Source organism: Rhinoraja longicauda, chromosome 5 (genome assembly GCF_053455715.1).
Source record: "Rhinoraja longicauda isolate Sanriku21f chromosome 5, sRhiLon1.1, whole genome shotgun sequence".
Taxonomy (NCBI): domain Eukaryota; kingdom Metazoa; phylum Chordata; class Chondrichthyes; order Rajiformes; family Arhynchobatidae; genus Rhinoraja; species Rhinoraja longicauda.
In genome coordinates, this window is record NC_135957.1 from 72,769,146 (window position 1) to 72,796,746 (window position 27,601).

Sequence of the window (27,601 nt, forward strand, 5' to 3'; positions counted from 1 at the left end):
AAGCTGTGAATAAGGAAGCCTTGAAACCTACCACTGGACTCCGAACATCCTTGGAAAAAAAAAGGTATGTTTTATTTGAAAAAAAAAGTATGTTTCAGATTCTTAATTTGCAGCGTCCCCGTATTTATGACAATTAATAATGACAATAATAACCAATGGTTATTATGCTGGCAAGTTACTTTTAAGACAGCTTAATATTCCAGTCTTCAATCTAACAGAATAACACCAATTGGAAACCACTAAACTTGTCCTGCCTGACCCGGGAAAAAAGATAAATATAAAAACTTTAATATACAGAATGTATTTAAGTAATGTCCAAACAAGGCAATCATTTTTTTTTAAAAAAAGGACAAGAATACTTGCATTGTCATTAAACATTACAAACATTCTGGACATGATACAACAGGAACAAAGAGATTAAAAAGCTTTTAGTTCTCACATTGAAACCTAAGAAAAATAAATAATAGTCAGTCTTCACAGTTTGAAACATACTAAGACAACTTATGTAAATTTCAAAAACGTGTATTTATAATATTAACAAATGTACAGCATTGTTCAACTCTATAAAAACAGGCACGAATGCAATCAATTTCAAAAAGTTCCAAACCTGCTTCCAAAGATATATTCACATAAAAATAGGAAACGCAAGAACAGATTTATGTACACACACACACATGGATGTTATACTTTACAAACTACACAAATCTGACAGCACACTTGGGTGAATGCACTGAGATAGGCAGTCATGTGTCAGTAATGTAAATACATGTGCAAAAAGGGTCAACATTATTAAAGCAATTCACTTCGATCACACCACTGAAAGGAAGGAAACAAATCATGGAATTTAAAATCTGCTTCATTGAACTTGTTGCGAACTTCTCAATGGTCAGTCCAGTAGAAACATTTCAATTTGGGGGACTGGGGGAGGCAGGTGGCAAGACTTGATGCGAGTATAATTGGTATAACGCCTGCTTGCATCATGTGTGCATGCCATTTCAAAGTGTGGTCCATGTAGACCGACGCTTCAGAAATATGCTTGCTGGAAAGAAAAAGCGCAGACCACCATGGCAATGAAGCTCTGTGTCCTATGCCTGAACCACAACATCAATCCTGAGCTTAATGTTTCTTCTCCACAAAAACCCAAATCATCTCAGAAAAACAAATACAAGTCTCAGATGCAGAAGTTGTCAGTTATTCATGTTTCCTGTCCTTTTGAATAACTTCATCAAACAAAATAATCTTTCCGATACCTGAAACACAAAATACAATTGAATTACGTCTTTGGTCACACGTTGATTTATTTTCTAATATTTCCAGTAATATTATTCATAATCAATCAGAATATCTAGTTTAAGGGATTCACATTAAACAGAACAAGGGTGATACTCCTACATCAATACGGCACTAAATTGACTTGATGGATTAGCTTATTTTTAGGGCAAGTTGACTGCATATAACACCCTTAATATTGAACTATATCATTTTAGATTATGGGTTCAAGCCTTGGATAGGGTTTCAACCCGGAATTTACCAAATCAAAGACAAAGGTTCAATCAATTTAAAAGCAAAAACTGCCACAACTGAAAAAAAAGACAAGAAAATGCTGAAGATACTCATCAGCTCAGACTCTAAAAGAAACTCTAACATTTCTCTACAAGTCAAAAAATGTCTGTTTGTGAAAGCTGTACATATCCTCTGCATACTTGCTATAATTCTTTCATTTCATCAAATATTATATTATACTGGGGCTATATATGCTGCAGCCAATCGTTAATGAACATTCTGAAACATTTTATTGTTACTATCTTGAAAAATGCTTTAACATTGTATGCGAGAATGTGTGTGAAGCCAGACTTCTATAAGTCAGGCCATCTGTAACCTGGGGAGCCTCTGCACCGTTAAATCACCGTTTATAGTTTTTTAGTTCAGCGATACAGCACGGAAGCAGCCCTTCAGCCCACCGAGTCTGCGCTGACCAACTATCCGAAACACACTAAGGACAATTTACAATCTTTACCAAAGTCAATTAACCTACGTCTTTGGAGTGCGGGAGGAAACCGGAGCACGGTCATGCGGTCATGAGGAGAACGTACAAACTCCGTACAGACAGCACTCGTAATCAGGATCAAGGGCCCTGTGAGGCGGCAACTCTACCGAGGAGCCACCATGCCGCCCACATATGCTTTATGATTGTTAAATTACTCTTATTTATTCACAAAATGCTGGAGTAACTCAGCAGGTCAGGCAGCATCTCAGGAGAGAAGGAATGGGTGACGTTTCGGGTCGAGACCCTTCTTCAGACTGATGTCAGGGGGGCGGGACAAAGGAAGGATATAGGTGGAGGCAGGAAGATAGAGGGAGATCTGGGAAGGAGGAGGGGAAGAGAGGGACAGAACTATCTAAAGTTGGAGGTCGATGTTCATACCACTGGGCTGCAAGCTGCCCAGGCTGTTCCTCCAATTTCCGGTGGGCCTCACTATGGCACTGGAGGAGGCCCATGACAGAAAGGTCAGACTGGGAATGGGAGGAGGAGTTGAAGTGCTCGGCCACCGGGAGACCAGTTTGGTCAACGCGGACCGAGCGCAGGTGTTGAGTGAAGCGATCGCCGAGCCTGCGCTTGGTTTCGCCGATGTAAATAAGTTGACATCTGGAGCAGCGGATGCAATGGATGAGGTTGGAGGAGGTGCAGGTGAACCTCTGTCTCACCTGGAAAGACTGTTTGGGTCCTTGGATGGAGTTGATGGGGGAGGTAAAGGGACAGGTGTTGCATCTCGTGCGGTTGCAGGGGAAAGTGCCCGGGGATGGGGTGGTTTGGGTAGGAAGGGACAAGTGGACCAGGGAGTTACGGAGGGAACGGTCTCTGCGGAACGCAAAGAGGGGAGGGGATGGGAAGATATGGCCAGTGGTGGGGTCCCGTTGTAGGTGACGGAAATGTTGGCGGATGATTTGTTGGATCCGCTGGCTGGTGGGTGGAAGGTGAGAACGAGGGGGATTCTGTCCTTGTTGCGAGTGGGGGGAGATACACAAAATGCTGGAGTAACTCAGCAGGTCAATAGACAAAATGCTGGAGTAACTTAAATGCTAAAATTAAATTAAAATTAAAATTAAATGCTAGAGTTAAATTACTCTTCATCTTTCAGGAACCCGTGTTTACCTGTCGTGGAGATCTTTGTAGTTTTCTCGATATGTAACTAAAAGTTTCTTCATTTGCCCCTTTCTGTTGGCAATCCAACAGTATTGATCTATCATCGTCCCTGAAAAATAAACCGTAAAACAGGATTACACAACATCATTTAAAGCAAACTTAAAGAGACAAAAGAGAAACACACCTGTGAAATAAAATTTCCAAGGTCCAAATGAAGTTCAAAAGCAGAGTGCTAGAAACGCTTCAGTCAGAGAACATTGGTTGGGAGCACGAGTTATTTAAAAGGATAAGTCTTTAGTTAGGTTTCGACAAAAGGAACTGCACATGCTGGAATCTTGCATACAACACAAGGCACTGGAATAACTGATGCCGGAGTCTTTAGGTTTACTTTGCCTGCAAGGTAGAAGCTGCTCCTGAACCTGCACATTAACAGTTTTTAAGCTCCTATACCTTCTTCCCGACTGCAGGAATGAAATGAGAGTGTGACCAAGGTGGTATGGGCCTCTGATGATGCTGGCTGCCTTTTTGAGTCATGACAATGTATTATCATATCATATCATATATATACAGCCGGAAACAGGCCTTTTCGGCCCTCCAAGTCCGTGCCGCCCAGTGATCCCCGTACATTAACACTATCCTACACCCACTAGGGACAATTTTTACATTTTACCCAGCCAATTAACCTACATACCTGCACGTCTTTGGACTGTGCTGCAAATTCTTATGCCACACAGCCTAATAAAAGCTAAATGACAGAGACCAGGCAAATATGACTCGGGGCACAGGTCATCAGGTGCTGGAGTAACTCAACGGGTCAGGCAACATCTCTGGAGGACATGGATAGTCAATGTTTTGGTTCAGGACCCTTTTCCACTCTGTAGTAGGGGAGAGAAAGCTTGAAAAGAGTGTGTGTGTGTGTGTGTGGTGGGGAGAGAAAGCTTGAAAAGAGTGTGTGTGTGTGTGTGTGGTGGGGAGAGAAAGCTTGAAAAGTGTGTGTGTGTGTGTGTGTGTGTGGTGTGGGGGGGGGATTGAAAACAAAGTGTGCAAACTGATAAGTGGATACAGATGAGGGGAGCCTACCCCTTCGCCTGAAATCAATTCCTCCAGAAATGACCCCGCTGAGTTACACTTTGTGCTTGCTCTAACCGACTTTGTACAACTTATAAGCCACAAATTGAGATCCTACCTTGTCCATGCAATGACAACTTCACCATTCTTCTTGATAACATTCTTAGCAGAAAGGCTGGTTGCCAACGACACTGTGGACTGACAAGCATTGGTTGTCGTTTTTTTTGGCGTAACATCTGTCTTTTTGACAGCTTTCTTTGCTGATGAAGTGGATTTCTTTTGTGCCTTGGTTTGGCTATTTTGTTTCTCACTGGTTTTCAAAGATTCTTTACGTGCTCTTTTGTGGGTGGAATCCACTTTCGCATTATGTTTTCTCTTCTTGGTCCTGGAACTAGGATCGGGTTCCAAGATTGTTGCAGTCAATAATGCGACACCTTTTATTTTCCCACTGGGAGTTTCAAGTGATGGCTCACGATCTGCACAGTGATTGGCTAATGGTTGATCTTTCTCCAACTGAGATGGCTGCATCCCAACCTCCATTCCTGACTCTTCCAGAGTTCTGCCTCCATCTGCTGGATGCTCCACAACCAGAGAATGAGTCGGTAATGATTTGGACATCAGGCGATCTTGCTCCTCAATTACACCTTGCACATTGTTGACGGGTAATATTGTCTGCTTATCAATGGTCTCCATAATGCATCCCCCACTTGGTCCCAACTTGGACGGCGCATTCTTCTGCTCTGCTGGAGCAGAGGGTGAGCTCTGTAGTGGGGAGTCAGCTTTGGACGTCCTGCACCTTATCTTGACGATGAAATGGTCATTTGATTTTTCCGTTACAACAGCCTGCATTGGGGAGTGGCCTTGATACTGAAAGGAAGACATCTGCTTGTTCCACATCGAGGAATTGCTGGACCTGCTGCTAGAATTGTCCGAATCCAAAGCCAAGTGAATATCTTGCTCCAAGGCATCCTCCTCGTCGAGGACAGCGTTTTCACTGTAATGGCTGGTCAAAATGGACTCGCTCACTTCACCAGGCAAGGATAATTCATTCTGTGATGTTAAGAAGCTGATTTCCCCATCTGATTTAAGAGGCGAGGGGACCGTAAGAGAAACTGCCAGATCCTCCATCAGAATAGAGGACACAGAGGTAGGCATTTGTGGAGCTGAACTCGTTTCTATTACCTTCTGGCTAATTGAACCTTCAGGTAGACTGATCATCTGAGTGTCTTTGTTGTGGACCAGTTTATCAGGGATTTCAAGCATGCAGCTTTCATCCAAAATATCTATATTGAGTGGCGGTCTTAACCCAACAGTGTGCTTATTTGGTGTGACGGGAGGCCAAGATATACTATCTCCCTGGGACACTGTAGAAACTTTCTCTGATGTGGAAGTAGCACCAGACAGAATCGAGTTGCCATCATGGTGCATCTTCTCAGGGACAGGCCAAGAATTACATTCCAGCGTTGAAATCCCTTGCTCCAACAGATCCGACCCCTGCAACAAACACTTGAATATCTCGCCCATCTGAGCGTCGCTTACCAGGTTAAAGGTTAGAGTAGAGGCCTGTTGTTCCGTCAGAATGCCAAGTTCAGTTTTCTCATGGGAGTCTTTAGTGAAGTTGGAATTTATCAGTGAGTCGCTTGAAGCATTTGAATTCATCTGATTCAAGGACAAGAAGTTTTTGACTTTAGTGGAAGGCTGAGAGTTTTCTTTGGAGACACCACCAGCTGTAAGCTCAATACAATTCTTTGAATGTTTGTTTGACTGTGTACTTTCTTTTTGTCTGCTCCCATCTGCAGTTAGTTTCTTTCTCTCAGAATTCTTTTTGCTCGAAACATTATTTGCCAAAAGTGGCTCCAAGAACAGGGATCTTTTCAACTTTGAAAGTTTGTCAACTTTGTGCTTAACCACCGTCTTTCTCTTCTTACTTTTGATCAACTTCTCATTTTTCCTTTCCTCCTCCAAGGCCAGTTCCAGACTTATATTATCACAAGAGATGAAGGTCTCGCGTGTCATGTCAAATATAAAATCAAACTGCTTTTCCACAAACATCCACAGTTTTTCTTTCATATTTGGGGCCTGTTGTGAGAAAATACTGCTTACAATCCCATTAGATTTAGCCTGTGATAGTTTGGCCTCAATCATTGCACAGATGGAACTCTTGTGCTCTCTCCTGGACTTTGGGAATTTGGACCGTTTAACTATGGAGATGAATTCTGCAATGGCAATCTCAATAATTCGTTTAAACCTGCGGATTTCAAATTGTTTATGAAGTTTCATGTACTTCCGTCGGATGATCTTTCGAGCAACCTTTAGGGCTTCCATTAAATCAGTAACTGAGGATTTAATTCGTTTTTTTTCAATAGTACTCAGTGAAGATATTTTCAATCCTTCAGAATCTTGACTTGATGACACACCTTTTGATTTTCCTCGTTTTTTAACGGATTTAATTTTGGGTAATACTTCAGTGGACGATTTTACAGCAGATTCATCAGGATTTGCCAGATCCGTTTCCTTTTCACTTGGGCTCTGACCAGGATTACCCGTCTCTTCATTGTTGCTCTCTTTTACCACTTGAACATTACTAGCTGGTTTCTTCTCTTGAGATGCACATTCATCCACCTCGCTCAAAATTTCTCCTTCTTCTATTTCTTCTGAAATTTCCCAGGTTTTAACTCCTGTTTTACACAAAGGCTCCTGATTTTCTTTATTCAACTCCAGAGTGCAACTGCTTAAGGAACAACTCTCTTGGATTTTCTCTTTAGAATCTGGACAGACAAACAAAAATTTAAGAAATCTTAGAATGCATTTACTAATTCAGAAAACTTCCATACAATATTGTTTGTCATTCATAATTATAATTAATAAAGTCTTACAAATAACAGCGAACACTTTCCACTTTCACGATAAAAATAGTAACTCATTCAGTTATCATTCAAGAAAAGAATTTGACTTCCAAAACCAGTAACTGTGCAACTTGTTTTCTACTCAGGCAAGAAAAGAAAGTTAACATTCTTTACAGATTGCCTGATCAAATTAGGGTTTAAATTCTTTGAAGAATCTCAAAAGGAACCCAATTAGATAATGGTCATTATTTTTTATGTTTTCTGAATAAAATCTATTCTCTTCAATAATTATTTTAGTTTACCTCAGCTAGTTGACAGAGTCCATGAGGAAGTTAAGAAAAGATACTTCAAAGTAGTGTTTATATCCAAGAGAACCCTTGGTTTAAATTTCTATGTAATATTGGCAATAGCAATGGTTAGCAACTGGTAGACAAAAGTAAAGAATAAAGGGTCAGGTAGCATCTCTGGAAGACATGAATAGGCGATGCTTTAGGTCGTTTGCCTAAAATCGGTCAGGGCATTGAGCAGAAGAGTTGGCATGTCATGTTACAAATGTACAAGACGTTGGTGAGACCACACTTGGAATATCTGACACGTAGGAGGCACAAGAGGCCGTAGATGCTGGAATCCGGAGGAAAAAAAAGGAGAGCTGATGGAGGAACTCGCAAATCAGTCAGCATCTGTGAGGATAATGGACTGCCAATATTTCGGGTTGGGATTCCTCATCTAGACTGAGGAGTGGAGGGAAAGTAGCCAGTAGGATGTCATTAAGCTGGAAAGCGTTTAAAAAAGATACACAAAGATACACAAGACCAGCTGGAGGTCTTGAATTATCAGGAGAGTGGATAATCTGGTGCTTTTTTTCCCTGGAGCATAGGAGGTTGAGGGGTGACCCTATAGAGGTACATAAAATACCTCAAAGCGGCATACATATGGTAGAAGAGTCTAAACCTAGAGGGCATAGCTTTAAGATGAAACAAGAAAGATTTACAGGCGACCTGAGGGGGAACGTTTTTCCACACGGAAGAATCAAGTGTTTTATTGTCATCCGTCCCAATGAAATTCTTATCTGCAATGAGCTGCCAGAGGAAGTGATAGAGACGGGTACAACTGTAAGATTTAAAAGACATCAACTCCAGCCTCCCAGACAACCTTGATCACAGTAATTTAACTACCGTCACAACAATTCCACGACAGATGCCATCTCCCTCTCCCTACACTCATCCCTGAAACATCCGGATAAGAAAGGCACCTACATCAGATTCCTATTTAGACAAAAGACAATAGGTGCAGGAGTAGGCCATTCGGCCCTTCAAGCCAGCACCACCATTCAATGTGATCATTGCTGATCATTCTCAATCAGTGCCCCGTTCCTGCCTTCTCCCCATACCCCCTGACTCCGCTATCCTCAAAAGCTCTATATAGCTCTCCCTTGAATGCATTCAGAGAATTGGCCTCCACTGCCTTCTGAGGCAGTGAATTCCACAGATTTACAACTCTCTGACTGAAAAAGTTTTTCCTCATCTCCGTTCTAAATGGCCTACCCCTTATTCTTAAACTGTGGCCCCTGGTTCTGGACTCCCCCAACATTGGGAACATGTTCCCTGCCTCTAACGTGTCCAACCCCTTAATAATCTTATATGTTTCGATAAGATCCCCTCTCATCCCTCTAAATTCCAGTGTATACAAGCCTAGCCGCTCCAGTCTTTCAACATATGACAGTCCTGCCATTCCGGGAATTAACCTAGTAAACCTATGCTGCATGACCTCAATAGCAAGAATATCCTTCCTCAAATTTGGAGACCTAAACTGCACACAGTACTCCAGGTGCGGTCTCACTAGGGCCCTGTACAACTGCAGAAGGACCTCTTTGCTCCTATACTCAACTCCTCTTGTTATGAAGGCCAACATTTATTGACAACCGCTCCGCCTTTCACACCATACTTTCAACCCTCATTTCCAAACTCCTGGACCTAGGATTATATAACTCCTTCTGTAACTGGATCCTTGATTTAGAGTCATAGAGTCAAACATCGTGGAAACGGCCCATCTTGCCCACACTGACCATGCCCCATCTACTCCAGTCCCACCTGCCTCCGTTTGGCTCGTATCCCTCTAACCCTACCCTGCGCATGTACCTGTTTCCATTTTTCTTAAACGTTGCCATAGTACCTGCCTCAGCTACCTCCTCCAGCAGCTCGTTCCATACACCCACCACCCTTTGTGTGTAAAAGTGACCCCTCAGGTTCCTATTAAATCTTTCCCTCCTCACCTTAAACCTATGTCCTCTGGTTCTCGATTCCCCTACTCTGGGCATCTACCCGATCTATTCCTCTCATGAATTTGTGTACCTCTTTATATTTATTTAAAGACACTTGATCCATAGACCACATTGAGTAAGGTTAGATGACAAATCATCCTCCATGATAAATCTCAACACCAGTGCATTCTCAGCCTCTCACTAAACTCCCTACACACTCACAACAGTATAGTCAAAATCTAGTCTACCTTCATTCACAAGTTTGCTGATGACACCACAGTTTTTCCTCATCTCCGTTCTAAATGGCCTACCCCTTATTCTTAAACTGTGGCCCCTGGTTCTGGACTCCCCAAACATTGGGAACATGTTTCCTGCCTCTAACGTGTCCAACCCCTTAGTAATCGTATATGTTTCGATAAGATCCCCTCCCATGGAGGGAGGGGATGGAGGGAGGGGGGAGGAGGGGTGGAGGATGAAAGAGGGGAGGGGGAGGGGAAAGAGGGGAGGGAGAGGGGAGGGTGCTGCACCAATGCAGGAGAGGCTTGGGCCCAACGGGTCCACTTGGTCTGGTTGACACTAAAGCCAAGAAAGCATACTAACAGATCTTCTGCCGGCGATTAAGGAAATTCAGCAAGTTTACAATGACTCGTACCAATTTTGACAGATGCAGCTCAGAATGCACTCTTTCAGTTCGATTTACAGTTTGGCTTGGCCACTACTCTACCAACATCACAAGAAGTTGCAGAAAGTTGTGAACAAGGCCCAGTCAGAAAACAAAGATTTTCACTGCCCCTTGGTACACATGACAATAGTAATAATCCAATACTATGAATGAAGATGTACACAAGTATAGATTTGAGGTGAAAGGAGAAAGATTTTCACAGGAACTTTTTTGGAACTATCATATGTGCTGCCAGATGAAGTATTTGAAGCAGGTGCAATAGCAACATGTTAAAGACATTTGGACAGGTACATGGATAGGAGAGGTTGACAAGGACATTGGCCAGGAATGAACACATGGGACCAGTTTGGAGTGGACATTTTGGTCAGCAAAAGCATGTTGGGCTGAAGCGCCTGTTTTGGCACTGAATGATTATGACTCCAAGTGCTTCATTCCGCACTCTACTCTGTATGGAGAAGTTAAAAACAAAACAGTTAAAAAAAAAGATTTAGTTACAGGATGACAACTTGAGTAAGGTGCCATCTGTTTCACGAAAAACGCAGGTGCACTTGCGGTAGTTCATGTCAGTATTGACAACCTTCATGTGTACGAATTCTGTCCAAAAATACACACACCAAGGGAAAAAAACACGTGCTTTTACCTTTGTGGTCAACAACTCTCTCTGCAGATATACCCGATTTCTCCAATGCTGAAGCTCTGACGGGTCGTTGCGGACTGGCTAAAGGACTGATCGGGGCACCGATGCACCCAATGTAGGTGAAGTCAATGCTCTGAATGGAGTTGTCTTCCAGGTCTTCGGGTACACAAGATTTTTTAATTGATGTGGCAACATTTAAAGAATCTGTCACACTGCCAGTTGTCTGCTGCTGTTCGTGGGCAGTTGAATCTGGTTCTGCAATAGCTGGCAATTGTGCAATAAATGTTGCAGTGACAATAAGAGGTTGGCCGGAAACCTCAGGGTTTCCAGCACAAGAGAGCGAAAGAACATTTTCACTGCTTGTTGCATTGGCAGTTTCAACTGGACAATCCGAATCCCCACATTGCCCATCAATGGTACAGTCAACTTCTATAAGCTGTTGGGATGTTGTGTTCAGTTCACTCTTGTCAACTTCCGAAGGTCTTTGTTCCAATGCAGAACACTTATCAGCATCAATTTCCACAAGTGGTGCAGAACTTGCATCCTCTTCAGAAACGGCTTCACTGATAACTTCCACGGTTCCCACTGTCTCCACAACAATTTGAGTTAACTTGACCGTGTCAGAATCGTCCACTAATATTACTTCGAAGTCTTCCTCCATTTCGTCTCCCTTTAGCAGGGTAGAGGGCGTCATTTCACATTCTGCAGGTTCCCAATTAGCTGATGGAGCAGAAGACCCAGTTTCTGCCAACTGCATCTCAGTGGATTTGGATTCTTTGCTCTTTGCTTCGTTAACCTTGTTGGAACTTCCCTCGTTACTCATGTCACTCTTCTCGGAGGCCATTCTGCCAACAGGTTCCACCACCCCATCCACATCGAGCACCCGTGTGCAAGGCACTTCCAACTCACAAGCAGGTGCAGCAGCAACAGGAGCGGGAGCAGGAGCAGCAGCAGGAGAAACAGGAGGAGGAGAAACAGGAGGAGGAGGAGCAGGAGAAACAGGAGGAGGAGCAGCAGGAGCAGCAGGAGGAGGAGGAGGAGCAGGAGGAGGAGGAGCAGCAGGAGGAGCAGGAGCAGCATGTGGTTTCTTCACAGGAGAAATGGTAAGCTGCAGTGTTTCCATAAAATGCAATTTGGGATCAGAGTCCCTTACTGAGCTTTGCTCACCTGTTCGGCTCTGCTGGCTGCCTGTACCGTGACCATGCGCTGGATCTCCTGTACAATGTCTTTTCGCTGTTCTTTCATGCCCCTCAGTCACTCTAGTTTTGTCTTTTTTACTTTGACGCTCCTTGTCAACGTAGTCCCTTCCATTCCGTAACGAGTGTCTGTGAACACTGTGGTCCCTCTGATTTTCTTTGGGCTCACACTTACCCTTTTCCTTTTTACTTTCATCTTTGTTTAAGCTTCTGCTGTTATTTTTGCCACTCTGCCCGACACTCTCCTTGCCAGTGTCTTCATCTTGTACTTTCCCGTTTGACGATTTACTTTTTCGGTCTCTGCTGTCCCCGGTGCTCTTTTCCTTTCCCGAACTCTTACTCTCAGTCTTTTGATTTATTTTCTCTTTTGAGGAAGAGTGGTTCACTGCCACACAAGTGCTCCGAGAATACTTACAGGAGCTAGAAGGACTTGGCAATTTTGATGAATCCTTTCTTTTTTCACAATGACGTCTCTCCGGCTCTCTCTCCTTTTGAGAAGATCGACTTCTTAACCGGTCATCTCTTTGTTTGCCCTTGGCCTCTTCCCGACTACTTTTCTGATCCTTTTTTCTGTCCGTTACCTGCTCCCTGCTTCTGGGGTCACTTTTCTTTGCCACTTTCTCTTTACGTCTTTCCTCCTTTTCAACGTTGCTTTTTGATTCTTTTGAACCTGCACTGTTTCCACACGTGCCAGAAAATGAGGCCGGACCAAGGCGATGTTTGACTTTGTCTGACCTTTCTTCTGGAGTATGTCGAGCTGTGCTACTCACTTCAGAATGCGGTTTTGTACTCAGAGAAGCTTGCCCTTGTTTCTCAGTCTTTTCTGCAGCATGGAGTTCTTTGTGTTTATTTCCAGAGCCCAATAGCTCAGAAACATACAACTTTTCAACAGTCCCATGTTTAACCGAATTCTCTCCATTCGATTTCTCAGTTCCTCTCCCCTCCTTGCAAGGAGGCAGTTCTGCTTTATCTTTGATGACATTTGGTTTAAGAGGTGGTACAATACTTGTATGCGAGAGAAACTTACAAGAATGCTCTCTGCCTACAACTGAATGAAGGCTAGAAAGAGATTTGACATTTCTTGGTAAATTACATTGGCTCTTTGGTTCCAAAATCGTACTTCCACAGTCAAGTAGTCGAGCTTTGGGACAGTTTCCCTCTTCATTTAGGTGAGGTGTAAGCAAGCACTGCTCAACATTTGCAGATCTGGATGGACAAGGAAGACTCTGTCTGGAATAGGTGCCGTCGTTCTGTGATGATATCGGAACATTTATCGACCCCGTGGGATGATTCTGGTAACGTCGGAGACATGGGTTTCCAATCCAATTCACCGATTGCCTGAATTTTTTAAAAAAGAAACTATTTACTAAACCGCAGGTCACAGATATACATAGCCAAAAGAATGGTGTGTAGATGCCCTTAACTTATTCCTAAGCAAGAATGTAAGTCATGGGTTATAGGTTTTGCTTCTATAAAATCTCTCCAGGTTTAAGAGCTTGCTGGTTATTATTGCTGCCTCACTACTCCACTACTCCAGCAGAGTGGGCTTGATACTGGTCTTGGATGCTGTCTGTAGAGTTTGCACATTCCCTGTAACTGCAAGGGTGTCTGACAGGTTCTCCACTCACCTCCCAATTCTCAAAGGTGTGCTGGTAGGTTAAATAGTTACTTTAAAATACCCCTTAATGTAGGCAAGTATCAAAATAATCAAAGGGGAGTTGGAAAGCAAGTGAGAGTTGGAAAACAAAATGGAAAGACATAAGGTCATTCACTTTGGTGCACAAAACAGAAAAGGTGTGTATTTTTTTTTTTAAATGGTCTCAGATTGGGAAATGTTGATGATCAAAGTAATGTGGGTGTTCTTGTGCACGTTACTGAAAATCAGTATCAAATGGCATCGTAATGCTTGCCAGAAAGGGAATAAATAAAATGTGTAGGAAGGAACTGCAGATGCCGGTTAACACTGAAGATAGACACAAAATGCTGGAATAACTCAGCGGGGCAGGCAACATCTCAGGAGAGAAGGAATGGGTGATGTTTCGGGTTGCGTCTGAAGAAGGGTCTCGACCCAAAATGTCACCCATTCTTTCCTTCTCTCCAGAGATGTTGCCCGTCCCGCTGAGTTACTCCAGCATTTTGTGTCTATCTAGGGAATAAATAAAGATGCACTAGATCGTTGTGTTTGCCATTCAAGGAGAGACTAAGCAAACTAGGCCTGTATTCTCTAGAATTTAGAAAAATAAGACGTCATTGAAGCTTATAAAACTCTTTCATGGCTTGAATGGCTGCCTGCAGGGAGGATATTTCACCTGGTTGAGGATTAGATCAAGGGGGTCACAGTCTTAGAATAAAGGATAGGAGAATCAGGACTGAGATGAGAAATCTATTTATGTAGAAGTGATGAATCATCACAATTCTCTATGATGGAGGGCAGAGGAGGTTCAGTCATTTTCATTCTAAACAGGCAGCAGTAGATTTCTACAGATTATGGGGAATCAAAGGCACAGTGGCACAGCTGCTGGAGTTGCTGCCTCACAGCACCAGTCCCGGGTTCAATCCTGACCTCATGAGCTGTCTACTTGGAGTTTCCACATTCTCCCCGTGACCGCGTGGGTTTCCTCCCACATCCCAAAGACGTGTGGCAATTGTTGGTTAATTGGCCTCTGTAAATTGCCCTTAGCGAGCAGGGACTGGATGCAAAGTTGGATAACATAGAAGTAGTATGAACAGATGATCAATGGTTGTCTTGCACTCTTTGGGCCAAAGGGCCCGTTCCCATGCTGTATCTCTAAAAACATATCTCTAAGTATAAATGTGGAAATAGTACAGGAGGGTGGAGTTAAGGTGGAAAAAACAGTCACTGCCTGGATGAATGGCAGAACATAAACAAAGGACTAATGCTCCTGCTTCTTATTTGGTTATCCACTGGTCTTTCACTCCTTTGTGAAATCCTCACTCCTAATGGTGACTCCACAATTCTGCAGCCACACCGTTAATGGCGGGACTGTCATATGTTGAAAGACTGGAGCGACTAGGCTTGTTTACACTGGAATTTAGAAGGATGAGAGGAGATCTTATCGAAACGTATAAGATTATTAAGGGGCTGGACACGTTTGAGGCAGGAAACATGTTCCCAATGTTGGGGGAGTCCAGAACAAGGGGCCACAGTTTAAGAATAAGGGGTAGGCCATTTAGAACTGAGATGAGGAAAAACTTTTTCAGTCAGAGAGTTGTGAATCTGTGGAATTCTCTGCCTCAGAAGGCAGTGGAGGCCAATTCTCTGACTGCATTCAAGAGAGAGCTAGATAGAGCTCTTAAGGATAGCGGAGTCAGGGGGTATGGGGAGAAGGCAGGAACGGTGTACTGATTGAGAATGATCAGCCATGATCACATTGAATGGTGCTGGCTCGAAGGGCCAAATGGCCTCCTCCTGCACCTATTGTCTATTGTTAAAGCATATTATATACGTTTTGCAGAATATAAGTAACCAATTTATTTAAATTTGAATTTAAGTCTTATCTATTTCACCTTCTGTTCAGCCTATTAATTTCTTCATCCTTGCGGATAATTTCCTGACGAGCAGTTTTTATGAGGGCTGATATGTTCTTTTTCAGCTGGATGTTTTCATTCGACAAAGTGGAATTCTAGGCAGAAACAAAAGGGATAGATTCTAGTCTCCGTCTGATGGCATTGCTTCTAGCACATGTGTATAACAACAGCAGAAACCCTGGCCACATGCCTCGTAACCACAGATTAAATGGTTAACTGATTGATGATGCTGAATTCCAAATGCTTTTAACAAATAAAATAAAGAACATGCATCGTTTGGGTCAGGACCCTCCTTTCAGAATCTTCAGATTCAGTCTGAAGAATAGTCCCAACCTCAAATGTCGCCTGTCCATTTTCGCCAGAGTCGCTGCCTGCGTTTTGTCTCCAGCGTTTTGTCTATATCGTTGGTATAAACCATCATCTGCAGTTCCTTTTCATTAAATAGCGTGTATTTTGTTTTCCCATGTTACCCATTTTCTGCTTTCTGTTCAGTACATAACAAATAGAAATAACTGAAGTTTGGACCTTAATTTTCAAATAAACTTTCTTCTCCACTAGCTACTTGAGTAAATTGACTCCAGTGGGTTTGCAAAGGCATAAACTTTGCTTTTCACTAGGAATATACAGCATTTAACCAGGCCACTCAATGCACTCTAACCACCATGTCATTTACACTAATCCCACGTTAAACCCTTGCACCCCACCCCCCTCATTTTCCCCACATTCTCATGAATTGCCCCAAATTCTAGCACTCATCTACAAACTATGGGCAATTTACACTGGCTAATCATCCCAACAACTCACACATCTTTGGGATGTGGGAGGAAACAAAAGTACCAGGAAAAACCCATGCAGTCACATGGATGGCACCTAAAGTCAGGATTGATTCTGAGTCAATGGGCCTGAGGCAGTGGTTCAACTGTGCCACCATTTTCATTCAATCCCTGATCCGACGTTGCGGGTATGGATTTTGTTCTTGATTATAAAATCATTATCTCGGGTTTGACATTATTTGGTAAATCATCTTCTCAAAATATGTTTGCACCTCACTCCAATCTTGCTGCTTTGAATAGCTCTTCCAGCCTACTGAATTTCCATTTTTCTTATCAATGCAACTGATCAGAAATAATTATGAATCAGAAATAATCTGAAGAAGGGTCTCGACCCGAAACGTCACCCATTCCTTCTCTCCGGAGATGCTGCCTGTTCTGCTGAGTTACTCCAGCTTTTTGTGTCTATCGTAAATTGACAACCTTTGTGTCTACCAGAAATAATTATTGTTTGGTGTGTGTATTTTGTGACCTCTGACCGTGACAAAACAAACTGGTAAATTAAAGGTCCGGTCTGGACATATGAGCTGACTTATATGGATCAGTTACCTTGGTTTCCACTTCTTGCAGCTTTTGCATCAACTCCTCAACTTGTTTCTCTCTTTCTACGGACTTCTCCTGAAACTGTCAGAATAAAAAAGAACATTGGTACACTGCAATGATTTTTTTTAAAAGGATGCATATATTTTATATCAAGTTATCAAGTTATCAACATATCAAGTTAGGAAGAGGGGATGTTCAACGAGATCTGGGTGTCCTAGTGCATCAGTCACTGAAAGGAAGCATGCAGGTACAGCAGGCAGTGAAGAAAACCAATGGAATGTTGGCCTTCATAACAAGAGGAGTTGAGTATAGGAGCAAAGAGGTCCTTCTACAGTTGTACCGGGCCCTGGTGAGACCGCACCTGGAGTACTGTGTGCAGTTTTGGTCTCCAAATTTGAGGAAGGATATTCTTGCTATTGAGGGCGTGCAGCGTAGGTTCACTAGGTTAATTCCCGGAATGGTGGGACTGTCGTATGTTGAAAGGCTGGAGCAATTAGGCTTGTATACACTGGAATTTAGAAGGATGAGGGGGGATCTTATTGAAACATATAAGATAATTAGGGGATTGGACACATTAGAGGCAGGAAACATGTTCCCAATGTTGGGGGAGTCCAGAACAAGGGGCCACAGTTTAAGAATAAGGGGTAGGCCATTTAGAACGGAGATGAGGAAGAACTTTTTCAGTCAGAGAGTGGTGAAGGTGTGGAATTCTCTGCCTCAGAAGGCAGTGGAGGCCAGTTCGTTGGATGCTTTCAAGAGAGAGCTGGATAGAGCTCTTAAGGATAGCGGAGTGAGGGGGTATGGGGAGAAGGCAGGAACGGGGTACTGATTGAGAGTGATCAGCCATGATCGCATTGAATTGGCTCGAAGGGCTGAATGGCCTACTCCTGCACCTATTGTCTATTGTCTATTCAACATATGTGGGAAGACAGAAACAGTTTACAATTCATGTCTGTCGACTTGTGCAGAATGCCTTTTTGAAGGTTTTTTTTTGTTGGTTATTCAATTTGCTTGATGGACCATTCATTGCTGGTGTGACAAAGGTTGCTATTAGAGCAGCCACATATAAGTAATGTGGAGAAGTAAATAGCATTATCGGAGTTTAAATAGTTTAAAGTTTTATCAGAGGAGCATTAGAACGACAGTGCCCTCCATAATGTTTGGGACAAAGACCCGTCATTTATTTATTTGCCTCTGTACTCCACAATTTGAGATTTGTAATAGAAAAAAAAAATCACATGTGGTTAAAGTGCACATTGTCAGATCTTAATAAAGGCCATTTTTACACATTTTGGTTTCACCATTGAGAAATTACAGCAATGTTTATACATATTTCCCCCCATTTTAGGGCACCATAATGTTTGGGACACTGCGATGTCATGTAAATGAAAGTAGTCATGTTTAGTATTTTGTTGCATATCCTTTGCATGCAATGACTACTTGAAGTCTGCGATTCATGGACATCACCAGTCCCTGGGTGTCTTCTCTGGTGATCCTCTGCCAGGCACAGCCATCTTTAGCTTATGCTTGTTTTGGGGGCTCGTCCCCTTCAGTTTTCTCTTCAGCATATAAAAGGCATGCTCAATTGGATGATTGACTTGGCCATTCAAGAATTGACCATTTTCTAGCTTTGAAAAACTCCTTTGTTGCTTTAGCAGTACATTTGGGATCATTGTCTTGCTGTAGAATGAATCGCCAGCCAATGAGTTTTGAGGCATTTGTTTGAACTTGAGCAGATAGAATGTGTCTATACACTTCAGAATTCATTATGCTACTACCATCAGCAGTTGTATCATCAATGAAGATAAGTGAGCCAGTACCTTCAGCAGCCATACATGCCCAGGCCATAACACCCCCACCACTGTGTTTCACAGATGAGGTGGTATGCTTTGGATCTTGGGCATTCCTTCTCTCCTCCATACTTTGCTCTTTGCCATCACTCTGATATAAGTTAATCTTCGTCTCATCTATCCACAAGACCTTTTTCCACCTGAGCAATTACAAACACCTGTGAAGCCATGTGTCCCAAACAGTATGGTGCCCTGAAATGGGGGGACTATGTATAAACACTGCTGTAATTTCTACATGTATAAAATGTATAAAAATGGCCTTTATTAAAATCTGACAATGTGCACTTTAACCACATTACAACCTTAATGTGCACTTTAACCATATTACAAATCTCAAATTGTGGGGTACTGAGGTAAATAAATAAATGATGGGTCTTTGTCCCAAAATTATGGAGGGCACTGTATTTAGCAAATTTTAAAAAGGTTTTGCACATTAAAACTAAATTCCAGGATGTTCTAGGAATTTTGAAGTGCTGCATTGCTTCTGACAGAGTATATGCTGAGTAAACAGTAAATCATTTGCCCAATTGTGAAGTTGGGACCGGGAATTAATGCTGTCTAAAATAAGAGATTGTAAAATAGATTATGCTACTTACTCCAAACTACCACATAAACACAGTATAAAGAGTACCTGTCTTCAGTGAGCACCCAACTTGTATGTTTCACATATACTAAGATCCAGAATCTTTAGTGTAAGAAAATAACTGCAGATGCTGGTACAAATCGAAGGTATTTATTCACAAAATGCTGGAGTAACTCAGCAGGTCAGGCAGCATTTCAGGAGAGAAGGAATTGGTGACGTTTCGGGTCGAGAATCTTTAGGGTCCAGAATCTTTAGGTTTGGTTTTTATTGTCACGTGTACCGGGGTACAGTGAAAAGCTTTTTGTTGCGTACTATCCAGTCAAAGACAATATAAGGATGATTACAATCAAGCCATCCAGTGTACAGATAATGGGTACAACATTTAGTGCAAGATAAAGTCTGATTTTACTGTCAGTACAGATTGAAGAGCAAATTAGTTATTAGTTCTGTCATTCACCTACACCAAAAGCACAAGCAAACCTTCCTTCTATCAATTGGTCAATATAACCAAACATGTACCTCTTTCAAAGAGATATCTTTTGCTGTTCCTTCTTCCGTAAGGATTTCCTCAAACAAATCAAAGCAATCCTTAGCAGGTTTACTCTTTCCTGCAACATCACCTGAAAAAAAATAAAAAATCTTAGATGAGTAAATTATAAATTGTTTATTCTTCTGTAAAAACAGCTTCTTCTTCCGGGTGCGTTACATAGCATAAATCACCTCCCATCAGTGGTGCTTCGTGAAAAACTTAAATTTCATTATTTCTTATGCAAGGCAAACAGCACAGAAAATGTGCAGGTGCGGCACGGCTTAAATGGCACCATATTGCTTGAATGTAAGATGTACAATCAACTCTCTGAAACAAAGTTTGCAGAAAAGATGGATATTTAAGTCATTTCTATGGTTCACTAGTGCTTTATTTATCACATACGCAACTGCACAGTGAAATTCTTTTTGCACATATTACACATGCAGGCGCCGCCATTTTTTGTGCCATTTCCAAGGTCGGGTCGGCCCATGTGCCAACTCCACAAGTAATCCCAAACTATGCCACAATTTATGTTCCACGTTTGCCAAGACACTCCCCATTCCTTTCTACCAGTTTGACCACAACGTACTTCACTAAAGTTGGGAGATTTTAGAGTTTCCCTTGATTCTTTGTTTTGGTGGTGATGGGTTCTTTCCGTTTTTAACATGGCGGAAGATTATGAGAGAAAAAAAAATTACACCTCTGAAACAAGTAAAATCACTTTATTATTCTGCAACTCCATCCACGTCTATGCACTTCTGAACGGTTTCAATAGGTGCAGTCAATGCAGTTATCTTCTTGCTTCATTATTCCAGCGTTGATTTTTCAGGTTTATGAGCTCTTTTGTGAAAAATGTTAATTTACACGTTGAGATTCTTTATTTGGTGCACGTGCCATGCAAAAAAGAGTCTGATATGAAATGCATCGTAATGCTGATGGTTGATAAAAGTTGTATTATGCCAAGGACCAAGAATTTCCTATTTACTGAACCAACCCAGTTTTGATGAAGTAATTTTAATGCAACTTTCATTCTTTTAAACAGCACCATTTAAAATGCAACTATTTTCTCTGCACAACCGATTCATTAAGACTTGTAGAACATGTAATTTGTAAGGCAGTACAACCATACAAAATAATTTGATAAGCCATGGCATCCCCCCCACTTCTGAAACAAAGAGGAAAAGTAATTGCATGCTGATCGACCGCCTTTCTTCAAAGTTATGGAGTGATCTTAATCAAAATTGGATTTTCTCCTACATCTTAGGCCAAAATGACAATTAATAGGTTTAAAAAAAAATAACTGGCAGACTGAAAAGTCTTCAAAACTGCACGTTTGCTGACGCAACAAGTTTCTCCGCAAACAAATGCTACCTTTGGTGTCTGACAAGGTGCTATCTATTTTACAGCATACCCAGAAATTAATTGCCCAGTGACATACATGCATCATGTCAAAAACACTTGGCTGCTTTGTGTATAATTATCTCAATCACGTTAGTAATTCAAGGTGGCGATTTACCTAGGCTTTCAACTAAAAAAACATTCTTCCAAACAAACAAGTCATTCTCTCCCAAGATGCAATTGGGGAAACGTCATTGGAGAACATTCTGTGGTCAAGCCCACCATTTGAACATGTTACATTATTTTTTAAATATTTGTGAATATCATACAAACATGAACCACTCTCTCCACCCTTTATTGATTTTTTGTTTATTATATATTAACTATATGTATTGTGTTACAGGCCTGTTATGAGTTTGAGTTTAGTTTATTGTCACATGTACCGAAGTACAGCGAGAAGCTTTTGTTGCGTGCTAACCAGTCAGCGGAAAGACAATACATGATCACAGTCGAGCCCGTCCACACTGTACAAATACCTGATAAAGTGATTAATGTGAATAACGTTTAGTGCAGGATAAAGTCCAGTAAAGTCAAATCAAAGATAGTCTAAGGGTCTCCAATGAGGTAGATAGTAGCTCAGGACCATCTGAGGAATCTCTGTAAAGCGTCTTTGAGTATATGAAAAGCGCTATATAAATAAAATGTATTATTATTATTATTATTATTTACAGGTGTCAGAAGTTATGGGGAGAAGGCAGGAGAATAGGTTTGAGAAGGAGAGATAGATCAGCCATGATTGAATGGTGGAGTAGACTTGATGGGCCAAATGGCCTAATTCTGCTCCTATCACTTATGATCTTATGACTTATGACTGCTCTCTAGTTGTTGGTAGGACGGTTCAGTTATGCTGTTAAGCTGCTGCAAGTAAGAATTTCATTCTTCGGTTTGTTGGTGCATATGACAATTAAAAACTCTTTGACTCACCTTGATAGTCTGTGTCCAGGCCATCATAGATGTCGAAAGAGCTTTCACTGTCTGCCTTCACTGGTGAAACTACAACATACAGAGGGAGAAAGCGAACAATTACTTCAAAATTGTCAACATCACAATAAAACAAAAACACTGAACCCATCCTTCACCGCAGCCGTGAAACCAGGCCACAAATAAAATGCAATTAAACAAACCCTTTGATCCATCAAGAAGAAAGGAAAGACTGTACAATATGATGTTCACAGAAAAGTCTTTGAGATTTGCAAATCACTGCTCAGACTTATGGTAATCATTTCATTCAACTCATGTCATTCTTGGCGACAGGTATCTGGAATCCAACTAACAACCAACCCACAATATGGAGGCCATTTCCAAAGACCTGCAGCCGACTGAGCAGCACAATGGCACATTGGATGGCACACTGTAGAGTTGCTGCCTTATTGCGCCAGATACACAGGTTCGATCGTGACTACGGGTATTGTCCACATGGAATTTTCACGTTTTCCCTGTGACTGCGTGGGTTCCATCTGGGTGTTTAGTTTAGACCTACAGCGCGGAAACAGGCCCTTCAGCCCACCAAATCCATTCTGACCAGCGATCCCCGTACACTCGCACCACCCTGCACACTACTAGGGACAATCTGCAATTTTACTGAAGCCAATTAACATATAAACCTGTACCTCTTTGGAGTGTCGGGAGGAAACCGGAGCACCCGTGAAAAACCCACACGGTCGCGGGAAGAACGTACAAACTCCGCACAAACAGCAGCCATAATCAGGATAGAACTCGGGTCTCTGGTGCTATAAGGCAGCAACCTTACCACTGCGTCGTGGTGCTCCGGTTTCCTCTCATACTCCAAAGATGTACAAGATTGTAGGTTAATTGGCTTCTGTAAATTATCCTTAGTGTGTAGGATAGTGCTGATGTACGAGATGATCACCAGTCGGCGCAGTCTCGGTGAGCTGAAGGGCTTATTTCCGTGCCGTATGTCTAAAGTCTAACTACATTTGAATTTCTTTTGAAAATGATGCACACTGATAAAGAGTATTCAAATTTTTTCTTACCAAAACTACACACGTTCAATTGATCATCATAAAGATAATCTGCATTGCTGGTCTCTGCACCGTCCATCATGTCCTTAGAAATTCTCCATCTGAGTGAACAAAAAGTTTGCAATTACCATTTAGTGTCTGCGTTCACGTCTAATCAGAAAATGTGCCTACTTCATTAATTGAAGGCACTGACATCAGCAACCACATTAGCAAACACATATCTGCTTTTAGTCTGCAAGCTTCCTTTGATTAAAAGGTTTGTGATACAGCATGGAAACAGGCCCTTTGGCCCAATTTGCCCATGCCAACCATCTACACTAGTCCCACCTGCCTGAATTTGGTCCAAATCCCTCAAAACCTAAACCTCAGTCCAGTGAAGTTTTATACTTGAAAAAGCCAAAAGCACGTAAAAATACCAGCTTTCTTGAAGGGCACATGCTTCCTGATACTTCCCAATTACATGAAATACACCAAATAATTTTGAGGTATATTCAAATGCAAGGTATTTCAAAAGTCATGGCTAATTTGCATTCGGGAAACCTTTGGGATCAAGTATGACATTTGATTTGAAATTCATGGTCTGCTTTGTCTTTTCAACAGTTATAACACATCTTGATTGAAAAGTCTATTATTTTTCCTACAATAAATCCAACTGGTTTATGGAAAGAACACTATTCAACCACTACTCAGGCAGCATCATTTCCTATTTTAACAAAAATCTCTTTGTAATAATGTTAATTTAATCTGAGCAAATATTTAATTAGTTTATCACTATTTTTTATCTTAACTGTCTTCAAATGACTGTTGATCCTTCTATTATTGGCATATCATCAAGTTTCCTGGTGAAACTCTACATTCACATTTTCTGTTAGAAGTGATAGATTATTTGATATTGAACCGATATTAAATTTAGCACTATAATGTTTAATGCTGTTGATTTGTTTCTTAAGCACCCCCTCAATCAATATAAAACCTGACTTCAGCACCCACTGCACTTTTTAAAATGTAAGTTGTGGATATCACAAACACCAAGATTTATTGAAGGGCCTCGACCCGAAATGTCACCCAATCCTTCGCTCCAGAGATGCTGCCTGTCCCGTTGTGTTACTCCAGTACTTTGTGTCTATTACAAATATTTACTGCTCATCCCCAGTGAACCTGAGCAACACTGTCTTGGCGTCTGTAAAAGAGTCTCGACCCAAAACGCCACCTATCCCATGTACTCCAGAGATGCTGCCTGACCCACTGAGTTTTCTCCAGCACTTTGTGTCCTTTTGAGCAAGTCTTGGGTCGGCCACTTGGTGTAATTGGACTTATTTTCTCCATTGGTTCAGTGGGGGAAGCAAGTATAGGACATGTCATGGAATTGAATCGGTCAAACATGGCGGGGGGGGGGAAGGAGATGGGAGGGGGGGGGAGAGGGGAGAGAGGGGAGGGAGGGGGAGAGAGGGGAGGGAGGGGGAGAGAGGGGAGGGAGGGGGGGAGAGGGGAGGGAGGGGAGGGAGGGGGGGAGGGAGGGGAGGGGGGGGGGAGGGAGGTAGGGAGGGGGGGAGGAGGGAGGGAGGGGGAGGGGGCAGATTTGATCTCCAGAAGCACAAATCAACAACATAAAATGAAGGTATTTATTCACAAAATGCTGGAGTAACTCAGCAGGTCAGGCAACATCTCAGGAGAGAAGGAATGAAGGAATGGGCGACGTTTCAGGTCGAGATTGAAGATACGGGTCAGAAGATTATGGGGGGATCTTACAGAAACTTACAAAATTCTTAAGGGGTTGGACAGGCTAGATGCAGGAAGAATGTTCCTGATATTGGGGAAGTCCAGAACAAGGGGTCACAGTTTAAGGATAAGGGGGAAGTCTTTTAGGACTGAGATGAGAAAGTTTTTTTTCACAGAGTGGTGAATCTGTGGAATTCTCTGCCACAGAAGGTAGTTGAGGCCAGTTCATTGGCTATATTTAAGAGGGAGTTAGATGTGGCCCTTGTGGCTAAAGGGATCAGGGGGTATGGAGAGAAGGCAGGTACGGGATACTGAGTTGGATGATCAGCCATGATCACATTGAATGGCGGTGCAGGCTCGAAGGGCCGAATGGCCTACTCCTGCACCTATTTTCTATGTTTCTATGAGACCCATCTAAAGAATGAAAATGAAACCACCTACAACCTCTGCAGCAGGTAAACACCGTTCAATGGTTTCCAGAACTTGATTTAAATTAAATTTAATTTTTTTATAAAAGCTGCAAAAACTAGAGAACAGGCCAGAAGCTTTCAGGAGAGAAGAGGGGGTGCACTGACTGACCACACACTGTGGTGTGGAAGGTATTTATTCACAAAATGCTGGAGTAACTCTGAGGGTCAGGCAGCACCTCAGGAGAGAAGGAATGGGTGACATTTCGGGTCGAGACCCTTCTCCAGACTGAAAATGAAACCACCTACAACCTCTGCAGCAGGCAAACACCATTCAATGGTTTCCAGAACAAGCTGCAAAAACTAGAGAACAGGCCAGAAGCTTTCAGGGGAGAAGAGGGGTGCACTGACTGACCACACACTGTGGTGTGGAAGGTATTTATTCACAAAATGCTGGAGTAACTCTGAGGGTCAGGCAGCATCTCAGGAGAGAAGGGGGATGCACTGACTGACCACACACTGTGGTGTGGAAGGCGCGCTCTTCACTGGGGGTTAGGAGGAGGATGAGGAGGAGGAGGAGGAGGAGGAGGAGGCCGTCAAAGTTGTCCGCCCGTCCCTGCTTTCAACCAGAGAACTGGGATGACAGTCACAACCCCGGGAAACCGCACCCGCACCCGCACCGTCCACAATTACAATGATGACCCGAAATGTCCCCTCTCCATGACCCCATGTTGTCCTCCTCCTCCTCCTCCAGAGATGCTGCCCGGCCCGGTCCAGTTACTCCCTCCTCACAATCCTTTTAACTTAGTTACGGCTTGATCACGGTCGGAGTCAACGCCCCCCTCCTCCTCCTCCTCCCCTGGAGTTTCTTCTCCGGTCAAAAAGTAGAAGCAGAAATTTGAATGCACCAACTGAAGTGAAATGAAATATAACAACAGAAGAAACGCACCAAGGAAGGCAAGGCAAGGCAAGGCAAGGGGGTGCTGTTTGGCGCTAACTGTTGGCCGGATGGAGAAGGGGGAGGCGAGGACAATATGTCCTGCCGTGCATATTGGGTTATAGTTTGCAATAATTCAGGGGGAGACGGGTCTGGAAGAGGGGAGGGGGGGGGACTTGCCTGTGGTGCACGGTGGGCCCGGCGCCCTCTCGCCATTCTCCTCTGCCGCTGTTGCTGCCCGGCCTGGCAGCCGCTTCTTCCCGCGCTCCTTCCGCCCTCCCCTCAGCCTCCACCTCCAGCAACTCCTCCAGCAACGACCTCCAAAGGCCGCCTTCCGCAGCTGCACAAGAGCAATGGATGCACCAAAGAAAAGGGAGAGAGAAGTGGGGGAAGTCAAGAGTGTTTGATCAAGTCAAGTTTATTTGTCACATACACATACACGATGTGCAGTGAAATGTTTTTAAAAAAAAATAATAAAAAAAAATGTACCAAGTGCTGGAGTAACTCAGCTGGTCACTGGAGAAGTGGCAACAAACTAACTGCAGATGCCGGTTTACCAAGGAAAGACCAGAAAGTGTGTTGGAGGAACTCAGCTGGTCACTGGAGAAGTGGCAACAACTAACTGCAGATGCCAGTTTACAAAGGAAAGACCACAAAGTGTGTTGGAGGAACTCAGCTGGTCAGGCAGCATCATTGGAGAAGTGGCAACAACTAACTGCAGATGCTGGTTTACCAAGAAACGACTCCAAAGTGTTGGTGGAGTAACTCAGCTGGTCACTGGAGAAGTGGCAACAAACTAACTGCAGATGCTGGTTTACCAAGGAAAGACTCCAACGTGTTGGCGGAGTAACTCAGCTGGTCAGGCAGCATCACTGGAGAAGTGGCAACAACTAACTGCAGATGCTGGTTTACCAAGGAAAGACTACAAAGTGTTGGAGGGAACTCAGCTGGTCAGGCAGCATCACTGGAGAAGTGGCAACAACTAACTGCAGATGCTGGTTTACCAAGGAAAGACTACAAAGTGTTGGAGGGAACTCAGCTGGTCAGGCAGCATCACTGGAGAAGTGGCAACAACTAACTGCAGATGCTGGTTTACCAAGGAAAGACCACAAAGTGTTGGAGTAACTCAGCTGGTCACTGGAGAAGTGGCAACAACTAACTGCAGATGCTGGTTTACCAAGGAAAGACTACAAAGTGTTGGAGTAACTCAGCTGGTCACTGGAGAAGTGGCAACAACTAACTGCAGATGCTGGTTTACTAAGGAATGACCACAAAGTGTTGGAGGAACTCAGCTGGTCAGGCAGCATCACTGGAGAAGTGGCAACAACTAACTGCAGATGCTGGTTTACCAAGAAACGACTCCAAAGTGTTGTAGACAATAGGTGCAGGAGTAGGCCATTCTATACCCATGCCAGTTGGCAGTTTCTATACCTTCTCAAA

The 27,601-nt window shown here is 42.9% G+C and overlaps 1 protein-coding gene across 2 annotated transcripts; it reads right to left on the reverse strand.

Moving 5' to 3' along the window:
- Window positions 1-476: 476 nt before the first annotated feature.
- Window positions 477-26,430, reverse strand: casp8ap2 (caspase 8 associated protein 2). Of its 2 annotated transcripts, none has more exons than XM_078399788.1 (10): window positions 26,342-26,430; window positions 23,111-23,199; window positions 22,041-22,109; window positions 19,709-19,809; window positions 16,763-16,837; window positions 15,363-15,478; window positions 11,806-13,172; window positions 4,332-6,981; window positions 3,155-3,254; window positions 477-1,250 (listed from the first exon to the last, which is right to left on the reverse strand). In XM_078399788.1, exons 2-10 carry the CDS (start codon window positions 23,178-23,180, stop codon window positions 1,188-1,190), a joined length of 4,611 nt encoding a protein of 1,536 aa, XP_078255914.1. In that variant the 5' UTR covers window positions 23,181-23,199; window positions 26,342-26,430; the 3' UTR covers window positions 477-1,187. The 2 variants fall into 2 exon arrangements, with proteins under 2 accessions (XP_078255914.1, XP_078255912.1); XM_078399786.1 differs by having other exon boundaries at window positions 10,642-13,172.
- Window positions 26,431-27,601: the final 1,171 nt, after the last annotated feature.

Excerpts from the sequence above, each read along its gene's own strand:
- casp8ap2 (XM_078399786.1), bottom strand. The coding sequence starts at position 23,180 with ATGATGGACGGTGCAGAGACCAGCAATGCAGATTATCTTTATGATGAT. Across the intron at positions 6,982-10,641 it reads GAGAGTTGTTGACCACAAAG|ATTCTAAAGAGAAAATCCAA; the intron begins GTAAAAGCACGT and ends TTGTCTGTCCAG. Across the intron at positions 1,251-3,154 it reads TACAAAGATCTCCACGACAG|GTATCGGAAAGATTATTTTG; the intron begins GTAAACACGGGT and ends TTTGTGTTTCAG.